The sequence below is a fragment of the Pelodiscus sinensis genome, chromosome 22, assembly GCF_049634645.1.
Source record: "Pelodiscus sinensis isolate JC-2024 chromosome 22, ASM4963464v1, whole genome shotgun sequence".
NCBI lineage: Eukaryota > Metazoa > Chordata > Testudines > Trionychidae > Pelodiscus > Pelodiscus sinensis.
Genome location: NC_134732.1, coordinates 24,049,429 through 24,062,743, shown reverse-complemented (window position 1 = coordinate 24,062,743; position 13,315 = coordinate 24,049,429). Strand labels below are relative to the sequence as shown.

Genomic DNA, 13,315 nt, shown 5'->3' with positions numbered 1-13,315 from the left:
ACACGGGATGTTTCACTGAAGCATCTGTAGCTGGTACTGGTTCTCAGTTCTCTATCAGCATCTAAGTCTGGTATCAGCAATACTCCCTCTAAAAGTCACTCTTGTTTTGCTTTCTTATTTCTCTCCTTTTTGGTTTTTAAGGGAGGTGGCGGCTACACATGCCTAATTCTGTTTTCTAGTTACTTGTTTAAACATATGTCATATTTATCTTGGAAGGCGAAGCACCAAAAATACCATACCTATTTGCAGGAAAACACTGAAATATGCACTTTTCAAATACCTACAGGCTTGTCTTCCAAAACAATATGTTTTATTATGGAAGCATTAGTTGCACCCATAACATTTACGGTTGTGGTAACTTCTGCTCATAAAGCAGACATTCAGACTCTTTGTTATAGATGAAGATACAGTATATCCTCCCTAAACATGCAATACTTATTTTCTTTGAGAGGAGACTGAAATGTCTGAAATGAAAAAGTGAACTGTATCAGCAAGTTTTAAATTGTGATAATATTTCATAAGAACAATCGCTAAGGAATTTTACTTTAAATAGAGAGAGATTTGGACATCATTCTTAAGATCTTAAGATTCTTTCTTTCTATTTGACTGAGGAAGCAATCAAGTGTTTCAATAAAATTACATGCTGGCTTGAAAAACCTCTCTGTTGTGTAATCCACTTTACTATTTTGTATTATGTAGGAATTAAAAGACAAAATACCTGCGTTATCTTAAATACTCTAGAGAAATGTATTTCAAAAAGTATCTTGACTCAAAATGTAGCAAATCAAATGTATGTATTTTCCATATTTGTATAGTTTTCATTATATTTTTGATCTAAGTTACTCTCAAGTCTCTTTCATATTTAAAAAATGAACTACACACCTATCATGCAAGATGTAAAGAAGTATGTTCAACTAGTTCAAATTAGATTTACAGTAAAAATACACTTCCAAAGAAATAGCATTTCCATTTTTGTTCATGTTTTTAACAGAATTTCAGACTAGTACATCAAATGTGGAACTGTACAAGTATGTGAAGAAACATTAGGATTGCAGTAGTAAAAAAAATGTACAGCATTTGAAACCAACAAGCTCTAAACAACTGAACAATACCACAGGATTGAAACAATCATGGGGACAACATAGGTCATTGGAGACAGTGAGTGAATCCCAATGTCCCTACATAAAGGCCCTATATAGAATATTGTATCTTACTTATATGCAAAATCCCTGATTTGATTAAACCAGACAATTGATTTAATTGTCTGGTTTAGGTTTTAGATAATAGAAACATGAGATTATTCCCCTCCATCAGTCTCAGCTATTGAAAAGGCAATATTGAGAGCTGATTTCAATTATGTGGATTCAGGTAGTTAAAACAAAAGATCAAAAAACCAAAATACCAGAAACAACCAGAAGCTCTCTCCAAATTGTTAACGGTTACATTTTGCTGCAGCACTACTGAATATAATAGTAAGATTTGAAAACCATTTTGTTTACACAGGAATACACAGGCTTTTATTTATGGCCTGTGTCCATTTCATACCCAACCAACATTGCCTTTTAAATCAAGAAAAAATCCAACTAAAGCATTTAAGAAAAATAAAATACTCGAGGTAATTGACAATGAACAAACCACATACAGCAGGATATCTGTGTCTGAATACCCTTTTGAAAAGGTAGAAGCATACCTTTTAATAATCCATTAACCAATATTATTTCCTTTTTAGACATTTTTGCTATGGGGTGTCTAGTAAAGTTTGCTAACTCAACCTGCAAGGGAGAGGGGAAGCTAAACATATATTTGTAACAGTGTACAAATTTAATGAACAAGGTTAAACTGTTTGTTTTTTAGGGATGAGAATACAACCCCCATCAAAAATCTTATCCAGTCATGATTTCCTATGGGGACTTTCTTGTTTTTCAGATTAGTCATCTTTATTTACCAGAACTGAAGAGCAAGAAAGGTTAATAAATATCTTAAATACATCAGGGTCCCAGTCTCACAGGCCTTGTGCACCCAGATCTCTCACTGGCCTCAGTAGGAATTTGGCATGCGCAAGGTCGGCAAGCTTTCAGCTGAGAAACCTTTATAAATATAGCACTTTAAAACCAAAACACTGTTTGCACGGAGCCTGGCCTAATGAATCATTTTCAGTACACTGAAAGGAGGAAAGAACACGAATTTTAGCATTTATCTTGCTGCTAATTTGGAATAATCTTTTGCCAATTTCAATCCTATGGGAACAACAAAGCAGTGTTTACTAAGTCAGCCACATACAACCTAACACATCTGACTGAAGAACCTTGCAACAAGATTGAAAAGAAACAACCTTATAGATGGCACAGACAGCTCATAGTCTGTATTAAATAAACCATTGGGCAAGTAGACTACAGCATTCAAACTCAAACGTAAACCTTGCTGAAGCATACTTATTTTTCTCCATAAAGAATGAAAGATTATCTTTCAAAAAAAAAAAAAAGGAGAAGGAGCTCACAGCACAAATGATATTCAGAAGAGCAAAGGTCTCATAACTGGAGAAGGAATTAAATTGAACAGGTCCATTATCGTTTAAGGAATAGCCATTTTTATTAGTATCCATAACAATATATTCTTACCTGCTTTTTTATACCTTCAAACCATTAAAAAGGCCATATATGTTTGTGAAATATATTTTTGTTTCAATGTTATCTGCCAGGGTTTTAAATTAATCTAACAAATATTTTTGTCTTTGTTTCTAGGGGACAACATTACCCAATGTGGTCTCAGAAATAGGTTGACTGTGCCTACACTGCTTTCAGATGTCTGGCTTGCCTGGCCACAATATAGGACAGACACCTTTGGTTGCATAAAAGCCATATTCGTTTCCTTTTCAATGTTAACTGAAGTGAAACTGAGTTTCACCAACAAAATTAAGCAGTTTGTGTAAATTATAACGTTCAGTAACAATTTTTAGCATCAACTAACATTTATTTATTTCTCTATAACGAAAATATCTAGACCCTGTTTTACAAACTGGATTTTTCACCCATATGTTTAGGAATTAGGAGGCAGATGTGTATCATATTTAGAGTTTACTCTAAGCAGATACTGTATTTGATGTGCCATTTTCTAATCAATTTAAATACAATCAGCCTACCTGCACTGTGAAATTAATGCTAAATGTAACTGCGGCTGTTACCAAGTAGTTTCCACAAGTGGTTTTATTACTGGTTAGATTTTACAAATTCTGATATTCAAACAGACTTTCACCTTAAAATTCTAAAACAACAAAGCAACCAATAAAGGGCATAGGACTATTCAAAGTAACAAACTCTTGCAACATTTTTGCCCTTTGTTATAAATATACAGAGAGAAAAAGAGAGAAATGGACATGTTCCAAAGTACGTAGATAAAACAGTATATAAGGCACATGGCAGTCTTTGAAAATTACAGAAGCTTTAGCCAACTTAAATTAATTGCTGTTTCCCTTACTCAGTCCACAAAACTGTACAGTTACACAAATGTTGTGTTGCAGATAGATCTTCCAAGTTATTCTTCAGTCCAAACTCTAATATCAGAACAATACATTTCCTTCTGTTTTCAGGAGAGATCCTAAGTGTGGTTAGTCACTTGCTCAAAGCCTCTATTAAAATACTCTTGGAATTCAACTAAGAATAATTTCTTTTTTAAAGAAATTATTGAGAAAGAGTCATCAGAAAAGATTTGTGAGAGTTGTCTGTGAAGGACTTCGAGATTCATGAACCTCAAGACTTCCGGGCACTGACGTCAAGACAGCTGTCACAGTAGGCATGGTAGGGTTAGTCAAGTCTGTTAAAGTAGTGGGAGTGCTAGATGGACTCATGGAGGCATTGGATATTTCTGAGGCGGGTCCTGATGGGGTTCCTGCTTGGAGTGTGGAATCTGAAGTCTTATCCACTCCTGTGTTTTCTTGACGTAAGAGGTTCCGTCTGAATTTGGCTCGGGCATTTTGAAACCAAACCTGAAATAATTTAATATAATAGAGTAGCATTTAAAAACCAGCTTTTTTTTTTAAGCAAAAGACACAAATTCAGCACAGTCTCAGTTAGGTATATTTGGGTACTGAATGCATGTAGGTAGAACAGCTCGCTTTGCTACAGTAACTCCACAGGTTGTGCCCAGTTGTGTGACTTGTTCTCTGCTTAGCAAGTAAAGCATTTTTGTCTATCCTTCATCTGCCTAAGCAAACAGACTGTGCACTGGGATAGGAAGAGGAAATGGGATGAAAGAGAGGAAACTTGTTCTCCAGACAGTGGAGAAAACAGTCTCAGGGTTTTAGTAGTCTACTGTGTTCATGCACCTCCTCACAGCTCCTGAAAAGTACATGTCAGGATAGGAACAGAACTGACAAGACAATGTGTATAATATCAGATTCACCAGCCCAGGCCATTTTTTGGTCCATCCCTCCTCCCACCATGCACCACAATGGATAAAGACTCTATGCATGACATCCTGCTCTTCTCGTCTTCCCACACAGCTCCTCTACTGCACCAGCAGGAGAGAACTTTACCCTCTCTCTGAAAGATTTGCCACTCTTTCTCCAGAAAATCTTCCTCACCCTAAAAGTGTTTTGACTCCACTTTCTGCCCCAGTCTCTCTGCAGAATGTTCCCTCACATTGTTATGAAGGTATAAAAACAAATTGTATTGTACTAAAACATAATTTTTAAAAGTAACAATATCAATGTGCAAAGAGTATATTTATCTGAATGTAGCTAGAACTATATTTATCTCCTGTATTGTCTAGCTATTATCTCTCTGCCTATGACTGAGACAAGAGCTGCAAAGTTCATCTACTGAGGCTAAATTGCCAAGGCTTCTCTCCAGGGGAAATGGTGCCTATCCCATGTATAGGACTTGTTTTAAAATAAAACACCCTGGTAGTTTATCTCAAACTAAATATCAGTACAAATATTTTAACCCCCAAGAATATTTCTATCAAATCCAGGTACTGAGTGATATCTCTATTACATTTCAAAATGGCATTAGAAGTCCTATGCTCATGCCGATGCAGACACACAGACATTACTGTGATAATATATCCCCTGGCTCTGATCTTACAAACGGAAGCCCCACTATTTAGGTATCAGAGAGTGTCTCATGTTATCACCTTTAACTGACTCAGCCCTGCTCTCCCTGAACTCACACTGACTGATTTCACTGTGAGCAGCATCAGCCCCGGTCTGTCTAGGTGCAGAGAGCCTTCTCATTCTTTCTCCAGGAAGTCCCACAGAAGGGGGCTAAGAGAGAGGAGATATTGGTGAAGATCTCCTCTCACAGTTTTCTGCCAGACAGTCTGTTGGGAAAGTGGGGGTGGGAACTATCCACAGAGAAGTCTTGTGAGTCCCAACTCCACCAGCTTCCTATCCAGCATGGTTTTGCTGCAGCTCGAATAGTCCCAGAAATCACCTTTGAGTGTGATCCTACCACGCAGAAGAGGGGTATGAAGTATAAAGATAACAACCCTGGGATGATGCCTGTCCCTCTGAATTCCCACTCCCGCCCCTGGCCTGTCTATTTCCCATTTATGGATCCCCAGAACCAAACACCCTTTGTGGAGGCCAGGGGAAAAGGAGATACTGTTGCAAACCCTCCGTTCTTCAGGGAAAGAAGAAGAGATCCATGTGAAGAAGAGTTTAGGTATGTTTGGGACAAGGGGTGGAGTTAAAGACAGATGGACAGCCTGAATGTGAAAAAATTCCCTTTATCCTCATGTGTAACTCTTACTAAAATCCTTTCGAATGGTACATATAGACCAAGGGTGGTACATGTCCATTTGTGTCCTTGCTTGTTCAGCTTAGTGTTTTTAATAGTTTATTTTGGCATTCCTCTTATTTAGAGGGACACTGTCAAGTAGGTTAGCTCCATGCATAGGTTTGATATATTATAATCAGGAAAAACTTTCCCTAAAATAAATATTAGTACTAACTTGTTAGGGTTCTTTACAGAAGTCAGAGAGGTATATTATTATTATTTTTCATGTCATTGAAAAGTGCCAGTGATGCGTTCAGTTCTGGGCAAAACAAAAGGGAAATGGATTTTGGCTTAAACCTTCACCTGCCATTCCCAGGCCCTGATTCTGCAATCAGATCCATGTAGGCAGAGCTGTAGGGCTCCACTAAGAGTGCAAGAATCTGTCCGCATGGTTCTAGCGGAAGGACCAGGAACCACGTCTGGTGCAAAGAACAAAGGGGAAACAGATTAGTCTATTTTGATTATTTACACTGAAAGTATGGAAAAGTATGGTAAAAGCAGCCATCAGAAATGACGCACATTGGGAATTTTTAAATCTGTACTTTTTTATTTTAAATAATATAAATGATTGAGTACAAGTATGGGAATTTTTATTTGTGGAGTTTATATTATATATAGATATGAGACAATGTCCCTTTAATAGCAGGGAAAAGGGTAATAACAGAATTAAAGAACTGCTCACTGTTGGTGAAAGCTGAATAACTCAATCCTTCTGTAATGAAAATAAAACAGCCAAAGTCACCATATCACTAGTTCCAGCCGTGTGCACATGTCATCCCCTGACTCTATCCTAATATGTGTACATAGGGAAGAGGGCCAAGCCCCACATGCTAGCAAAATTTCAGTTGCTAACCAGGAAGCAACATGCTACTTAAAACGAATTATACAATTTCCCAACAGTTAGAACTACTTTGCTCTCCCACCCTATTCCTAAAGTCCAATGGATCTTTAACTGCAGTGCTGCTAAAAAAAACCCCGCTATAGTGTCTCTGAATGTCTAATTTTGTATATAAGCTAGTGATCTGGAAAAGAGAGTGTGTAAAGCCTTTTTTCTTTCGTCTTCCAAAGTCATTAAACACTTGGAATCAAATCCTACCTTTAACTGCCCATGCAGCTGCCTGTGATCACTACCAATGGGAGCTGCACACACAGAAAGATTTTGACAGGGTGCATTTTCCCTTTAATATGACCCATTCCTTTTAGCATTATGGTATGAAATGCTGGACTATATTTTAGGTGCTGTCTAAAACCAGGGATAATTCCTAATTCCCTGTCTCTCCAGGGTGTTGCAGGATTATTAACTGGTTAGTATTTGTAATGTGCTTTAGAGATGCACAATGACGAGTATTAACACTGCTACTTAAAAAGCTTCTAGATATTGACTGTACTAAGATTCTAAAAATTATTTAGCCTTGTGTCAGAAAAGAATAGCCTAAAACAGCAATCATCAATACATTCTATATAGTTGTGTGTGTGTAGACTTAAGATGTGAAATATTTTCAGCCAATACTTTTACTCAAAGGAATTGACAGAAACAAAACAATTGTTTGTGTGAGTTATCAGTAGTGTGGGCCTGAGTCTCTCCCACCTTGAACTGTGTGTAATCATATATATCTCTGCGGAGAGGATGTAAAAGGCTACCAAATCAGAATTTTCCACTCATGCACAATGGTGGTAATGTTTTAAGCCCACTTTGCAAGTTCCCGCACTGAACCAGTAACAGTGCTATATTTACACCAGGAAACAATAACACAACTGTACACAATAGGCTCACAAGAATATAAAAACAGCCAGATTGGGCCAGACCAAAGGTCCATCTAGCCCAGTATCCTGTCCTCCGACAGTGGCCAGGTCCAGATGCTCCAGAGGAAGTAAACAGAACAGGGAATCATCACATGATCCCTCTCCTGACACCCTCTTTCAGCCTCTGACAAACAGAGGCTAAGGACACCATTCCTACTCATTCTGGCTAATAGCCATTGATGGACCTACCCATGAATTTGGCTAGTTCTTTGTTGAATCCTGTTAAAGTACTAGCTTCACAACATCTCACATCTGCTAGATAACCAGTAATCTGGTCTTCACTATTTAGGAATAAATAACATAAAAATTTAAAAAGTGTGGAAAATGCTTAAAGACTTTTTGTTCAAGGTCTGAACCATATGAACTAAAACTACCACTGAAAAACAGAACCAGCTATACACTCAACCACTACCCTATGTGTGAGCTAATGGTGTTGAATAGCAATGGATGGACAACAAGGTAGGATTGTTCAGTGGTTGGGTCAGTAGGCTAAGGCTAGGGAGACATACACTGAAGTCCCTGTTTTCCACAGACTTCCTTGGACAAGTCACTTAGCCTCTCTGCATACGCCTACGCTGCAGACATGAGCAAACCTCCCAGGCCAAGTACACAAATGTGTGGTATCAGCTATTGCCTTAGAAAGCTAAAAATAGCTATGTAGACGTTGCAGCTCTGTCAGAGGGTCAGACTAGCCATGTAAGCTCAAGCCCAATGGAGCAGCACTAGCTGGAGTTTACATGGCTAGCCCCAGCAATGTCCACAAGACTATTTTAGCATGCTCGTGTGAGCCTTAGTACCTCAAAGCTCCTTCCCTCCTGCACTGTAGACATGTGCCTCAGTTCCGCATCTGTATGATAGGTATAATAGCACTGTCCTATCTCACAGAGATGTTGTGATCATATATATACAAAAGAATGCAAGGTGATCAGATACTAAGGTGATGAGGGCAATTTAAATATCTTTGGTAGACCTTTCTGCCTATAACATCTCCATTTTTGTAATTACTGTATGTATGAATGGCTTGTTTTTAAACAAATTGTTTAGGACAATCTCATTACTTCACACTATTAACTGGGATCATTGTGCACTAAAGATTGCTGAATTTTTCTAATTACTGAGTAAGGGGTCAGACTCAATAAATCTCAAGAATGGTGAATCACAACATGAACCTTGTTCACTCCTTAAACAAATTCCATTTTGGTTAGTTATACTTTCTACAGTAGCAAATGGACCACAGTATATTTTGTAAACATAATAAAGTCTCAGTAACAGGAGACCTTATTACAGCACCCTGCAAGGAAATCTTTTCTGAGACGTAGGGTGAGACTATCCAGGTTTGTTTGTGAAAATTATCGTGTTTGCTAGATTACTGCAAAGGGAATTACAAAGTCCAACTATACAAACATTTCCATACCACTTTCTTTGTCATAGAATCTTGACAGTGCATTGAAGAGATCCAAAATATTAAGGGCACAATCCTGTCTTACTTGGGGAACAGCACAGAACAGGTGAGCTGTTGCAACAAGTTGCTTGCTGCTCCTCTGAACAGCAAGCATTCTCACCTGTTGGGTAGGGAGGAGACAGCTGGACATAACCTCTACCAAGCAGACTACAGCTCCCCGAAGCTATAGATGGAATGGACCAGCTCATTTGACAGCCCCTCTCTAGCACTCTTTGGTCTCTAAGGGCATGTCTACACTAGGAAATTATTTTGAAATAACTACATTTGAAATAACTCCCTAGTGCACAACAGGGGTAAGATGCTACTATATTCTCCCATTTCCCGTATGCAGTATGCAACAAAGGCAGAACATAGGAATGTTCTAAAAAGGAACATTTTGTACCATTTATCAAAATTCCCTCTCAAGAGCCCCCTATCATCACACCACCTGCAAAAGGTGTTAAATGCAAAGAGCTGAGAGTCCTGCCCCCCCCCCCCTTCCTCTTTGCTAGGGAGTGTACATAAAAGAAAGTTGTTTAATTCCAATCAACTCATTCACAACGAATTGGTCACTTTAATTTTCCACAGAAAATTAGCTTATTATGTTGTGCATGCTCTCATGGCATACTGACGTGCATCAGGTATGTGAATGGTAGATTGAAAGGTTAAAAAAAATAAAAAACCATACAGAAATAACAGAAATGTATGGGGAAAAGTTTAACATAATTCTGATGTAGATACTTCTGGGAAATCATCTGTGCATTACCAAACTGCATCAGGAACAATCATTTAGGGAGTAGTATGTATGTGTTCCCTTGCCCACTATTGCTAGCCATGGATGACTCACTACATATAGAGCCAAGCTCAAAGTCAGGTCTTCAAAGTGTGACATGATAGGCTCTGAAGAAACTGGCCAAGTACAGTATTCCACTAGTTGATTGGCATACCCACCTCTATATGTATTCATGAGGCTGATGTCCATACAGTAAAAGGACTATGGCCAACTCCTGGTACACTGGAGACTACATTGGGTACGCCTAGGAAGCTCACCCATTTCATTACAAATGCCACAAGGCTTAGAGACAACTACTTCTCTGTTCATCAACTACATGCAAGCTTATTTAAAATGTCTATTAAAAATATGTATAAAGAAAGAGACATTGACTGCAAGAACATTGTCCTAGGCCAAATCAGCATAGACCTAATTTTGCAGAAAAGAAGGTAAGTTTACAGACCTGTCTGGCAAGAATATCGGAAATGTTTGGAACATAATACTGTACTACTGGAACATGTCCATGTATGTCAGAGAGTCTATGTGTCTTCAGTATAGAAGATAGATTAAATCTAATGTTGCATGGCTTAGCTCAGTAGTATTAGTGAATGGCTTTCAATAAATCACATAGACTGGCCATCAAACTTTTCCGTTTAAAAGAATTAATGAGCAACACTGTGCCAAGAGCCAACGAGCATGAAGAGACTTCCCCAGCAAGGAGCCACCTTGCAATTATTGTAAGTGAACTTTCAAGTACAAAAATCATCTCCATGGCCACAGAAATCTAGTTTGCTTCCTCTCACTGGTCAAATTGTAAATTGGAAACAGAGGCTTTAAAATGGTGATCTGTACAAGCCAAAAAGAAAGTGTTTTCATGGCTCATGTTAATTTCCAACATATAGCTTGGTAGGATGAATTAGGGCAACTCCACCACAAAGAGACGAGATCGAAAGTATGGGTGTATGAGGCAAAGTGTCACTCTGAATCACTTTCTGGAAACACTACTCCATCACTTCCCATGGTCCTATGGGTCCAGTCCTCTCCTCTTTACTGTCTACTTCCCACAATGCTACAGGCAAAGCAAACCAGATATGCCATTGTGGGAACAAGATGGCTTGTTTCCCAATAATATTAGGTCATCAAGAAGCTGAGTGGAACTGCAAGGGGCTTGACAGGATGAAAGGGAGGGTAAGCATTCACCACCCAGAAATTTCAGTGATGAAAGTGTTTAAGATGGGAGTAGATGGAACAAAACAAGGGCAAAGAAAAAATTACAGAGGGATGGGAAAGTGGTGGAAATTACAGAGTACAGTTGGAGAGAGAGAAGTAGGGTGTACAAGAGAAGGAAGGAAGGAATGGGAAGAACAAAGAGGGGAAAAATGAAGGGCAGAGCATGAGCAGAGAAAAAATGAAGAGAGATGAATGCTAAGACTGATGCAGCAGAGATGACATGAGAGAACAAAGATTTCGTGGGCACAGCCCACGAAAGCTCATGATTCCATCTACATGTTTTGTTAGTCTTTAAGGTACTCCTAGTCTATTTGTTGCTAAGTTCTTCCTGTTATAGACTAACTCGGCTACACCTCTGAAGCTTTAGAACAAAGATGGTGAGAGAAAGAAACTCTAAAGACATATGTGACACACTCCTTGATGCACTATGGGAAGGCACTCAGATAGCTCTGCGATAAGTGAAATACAAGGGATAGAGCAGAGATGATTAAAGTGAATCAAAGTGCAGGGAAAAAGAAGAAAAAATAGGAAAAGAGAAGGCAGAGAAACTAGAAGAAAATAGAAGAGAGCAAATGGCAGAAGAAACATGCAGAAAATCCTTTCTTACACAAGCTTGTCAGCACATATGGGAGCAGCTGCTGCAAGAGGCACCGTTTCAGGCATTAATAAGAGCAAGGACTAGCAGGGTAGGTATCTGTCTCACTATAGATACAATGTCAAAAAGCAGGGAAGATGAGCAAGACTAAGAGTCACAATACTTTTGTCATTACCGTTTTTTCCAGAGGAAGCCCATGCAACCTCCACTCTTTTTCTCTCTATCCATCTATCACCACAAGATCTAGATTTATTCTAAAAAACTTGTCTTTTTGCTTGGCATTGCTTTCTCCACCCAGACCCCATTCCACTGTGAACTTGCCAAGATGCAAGTGTTTCCCCATAGTTCCCTACCAGGTCTTGTCACTGTACCCCATTTGGTCCCTAGAAAGTCTTTAACCCATTTCCCCACAAACTCCACTCAGGCTCTTGTTCACGGTATTTCAGTAGGAGGGGCTAGATAGAGCTCCAGCATTCCCAAATTTACTTCTGGCTCAAAAGACATTTTGGATAAGAGCCCACCAAATCCAACTTATTGTAGCACAGATTATAGATGTTGATGGAGCTGAAGGATCCAACATTCCCACCTTTAGCTTCCAATGAAAATTAAGAGGGAACAAGTGTCTCTGGGCCAAGAAAAATCCCATATGAAATGGAAAAAGTGCTTTTAAAATGCCTTCACCTCTTCCCAAACTATGAAAGAGAAATTAATGGGTTTTAATCTTTGAAAAAAATAAAACTTTTATTCACTTCAGCTACAAAGCCGAGATGTCTGGTCTGTCCTGACTGACAAAATAGGCCCATATTTCTGTTTAATATCTTATGCTATTATTCTTTCATAGTGATTTCTAAACTTCTATCCTGTTATTTACCTAGAAAAGGAATATGGCAACTAAAATCATTCACTTCTCCTTAAAAGAATACTGAAGGAAAATGCATGGCAGATGTAACTAACTGTTTGATAAAATAATCAAGACACCTAATTTACCCAACTATACTCTAAAAATTAGAACTCACGATATTTTACTCTGCTAGGCTGTAAAAAAATTCTCTCATACTCCCTGGGATTATTCATGCATCACAGAGCATACCAACAAGTAAGAAACATTTGGACATTCACAAGGTACAGAGGTATTATTCACAATGTTTCAACTGATCTTGGTCAAACCTGGGATTGATATTTTATTTACTACTAGAGACAGAAGTCTTTGCTTTTCGTACCTGAAGAACTCTTTTGGTCAGGCCAGTTTTCTGAGCTAGCTGTTTCAAGTCCTTGGCATCAGGATTGTGGTTAATAGCAAAATAAGACTTCATTGTCCGCAACTGGTGGTGTTTGAACGATGTCCTCATGCGCTTTGTTTTTTGATTACTGGGGTATTGCTGGTCTCTGTCCAGGTGGTCACCATCATTTTCATTGCAACTTAAAGCTAAAGACAAGAAGGAAATGGTTGTGTAAATCCATCACTCTGTGACGAACATTATTTGTGAATCATCTAAGTGCAGCAATTAAAAGAACATACGATGGCATGTATTGCAATGATAGAAACCCTACTTGCCTTCCCCTCCATTCCTTGATCTGTCTATTCTTCCCTTACAAAAACTAATCTGCAAGAATCCTCACCTGCATCTTTACTGCTTTTAAAATGTCAGGTCTTTTTCCTTTTTTTCTCTTCTCCATCTCCACACATCCATTCCATGACT

General features: G+C 38.5%; 1 protein-coding gene across 4 annotated transcripts in view; it reads right to left on the bottom strand.

The window, feature by feature from the left end:
* Positions 1–777: 777 nt before the first annotated feature.
* LHX2 (LIM homeobox 2) overlaps positions 778–13,315 on the bottom strand; it is a 76,112-nt gene continuing 63,574 nt past the window's right edge. For all 4 annotated transcript variants that reach the window (XM_025184049.2, XM_025184050.2, XM_075905657.1 and 1 more), the window contains exons 4-5: positions 12,836–13,041; positions 778–3,982 (exon numbers count right to left, since the gene is read on the bottom strand). In XM_025184049.2, the coding sequence (XP_025039834.1) occupies positions 3,695–3,982; positions 12,836–13,041 (494 nt within the window). In that variant the 3' untranslated portion in view covers positions 778–3,694. The remainder of the gene's footprint in view (positions 3,983–12,835; positions 13,042–13,315) is intronic.